This window comes from Eurypyga helias, unplaced genomic scaffold (assembly GCF_000690775.1).
Source record: "Eurypyga helias isolate BGI_N326 unplaced genomic scaffold, ASM69077v1 scaffold47640, whole genome shotgun sequence".
Lineage (NCBI taxonomy): Eukaryota > Metazoa > Chordata > Aves > Eurypygiformes > Eurypygidae > Eurypyga > Eurypyga helias.
In genome coordinates, this window is record NW_010228586.1 from 1 (window position 1) to 344 (window position 344).

Genomic DNA, 344 nt, shown 5'->3' on the forward strand with positions numbered 1-344 from the left:
TATATGTATATATATTTATATATATGGTTTTGTTTACTTTTACTTTTTTTACTTTTTTTATTTTTTACAAAACGTGTATATTAGCTTTATGCACTTTTTTTTAAAGAAACTTGGCTAATCTAATAACTTCATTAAAATAAAAGCGATAAATACTTCATGTTTACAATGCAACATGTCATACATCATCAGCTGGCAGAGGAGGTATGTTAATCCTTGGTCTTGTAAAAAAAGCTATCTTCTCTCTGTGATCAAAACAAGATAAAAAAGGAGGTAAATCAAACGTATGCCTACAAGTTTTCCCCCGAGAACGTGGCTTCTTTACTCCGCTTCACGGCTAACACGTG

General features: G+C 30.8%; 1 protein-coding gene across 1 annotated transcript in view; it reads right to left on the reverse strand.

Moving 5' to 3' along the window:
• Positions 1-41: 41 nt before the first annotated feature.
• The window catches only part of LOC104515660 (protein WWC3-like), a 15,809-nt gene continuing 15,506 nt past the window's right edge, over positions 42-344 (reverse strand). Inside the window, exon 12 of the mRNA XM_010159722.1 lies at positions 42-242. Coding sequence (XP_010158024.1) covers positions 176-242 — 67 coding nt within the window. The 3' untranslated portion in view covers positions 42-175. The remainder of the gene's footprint in view (positions 243-344) is intronic.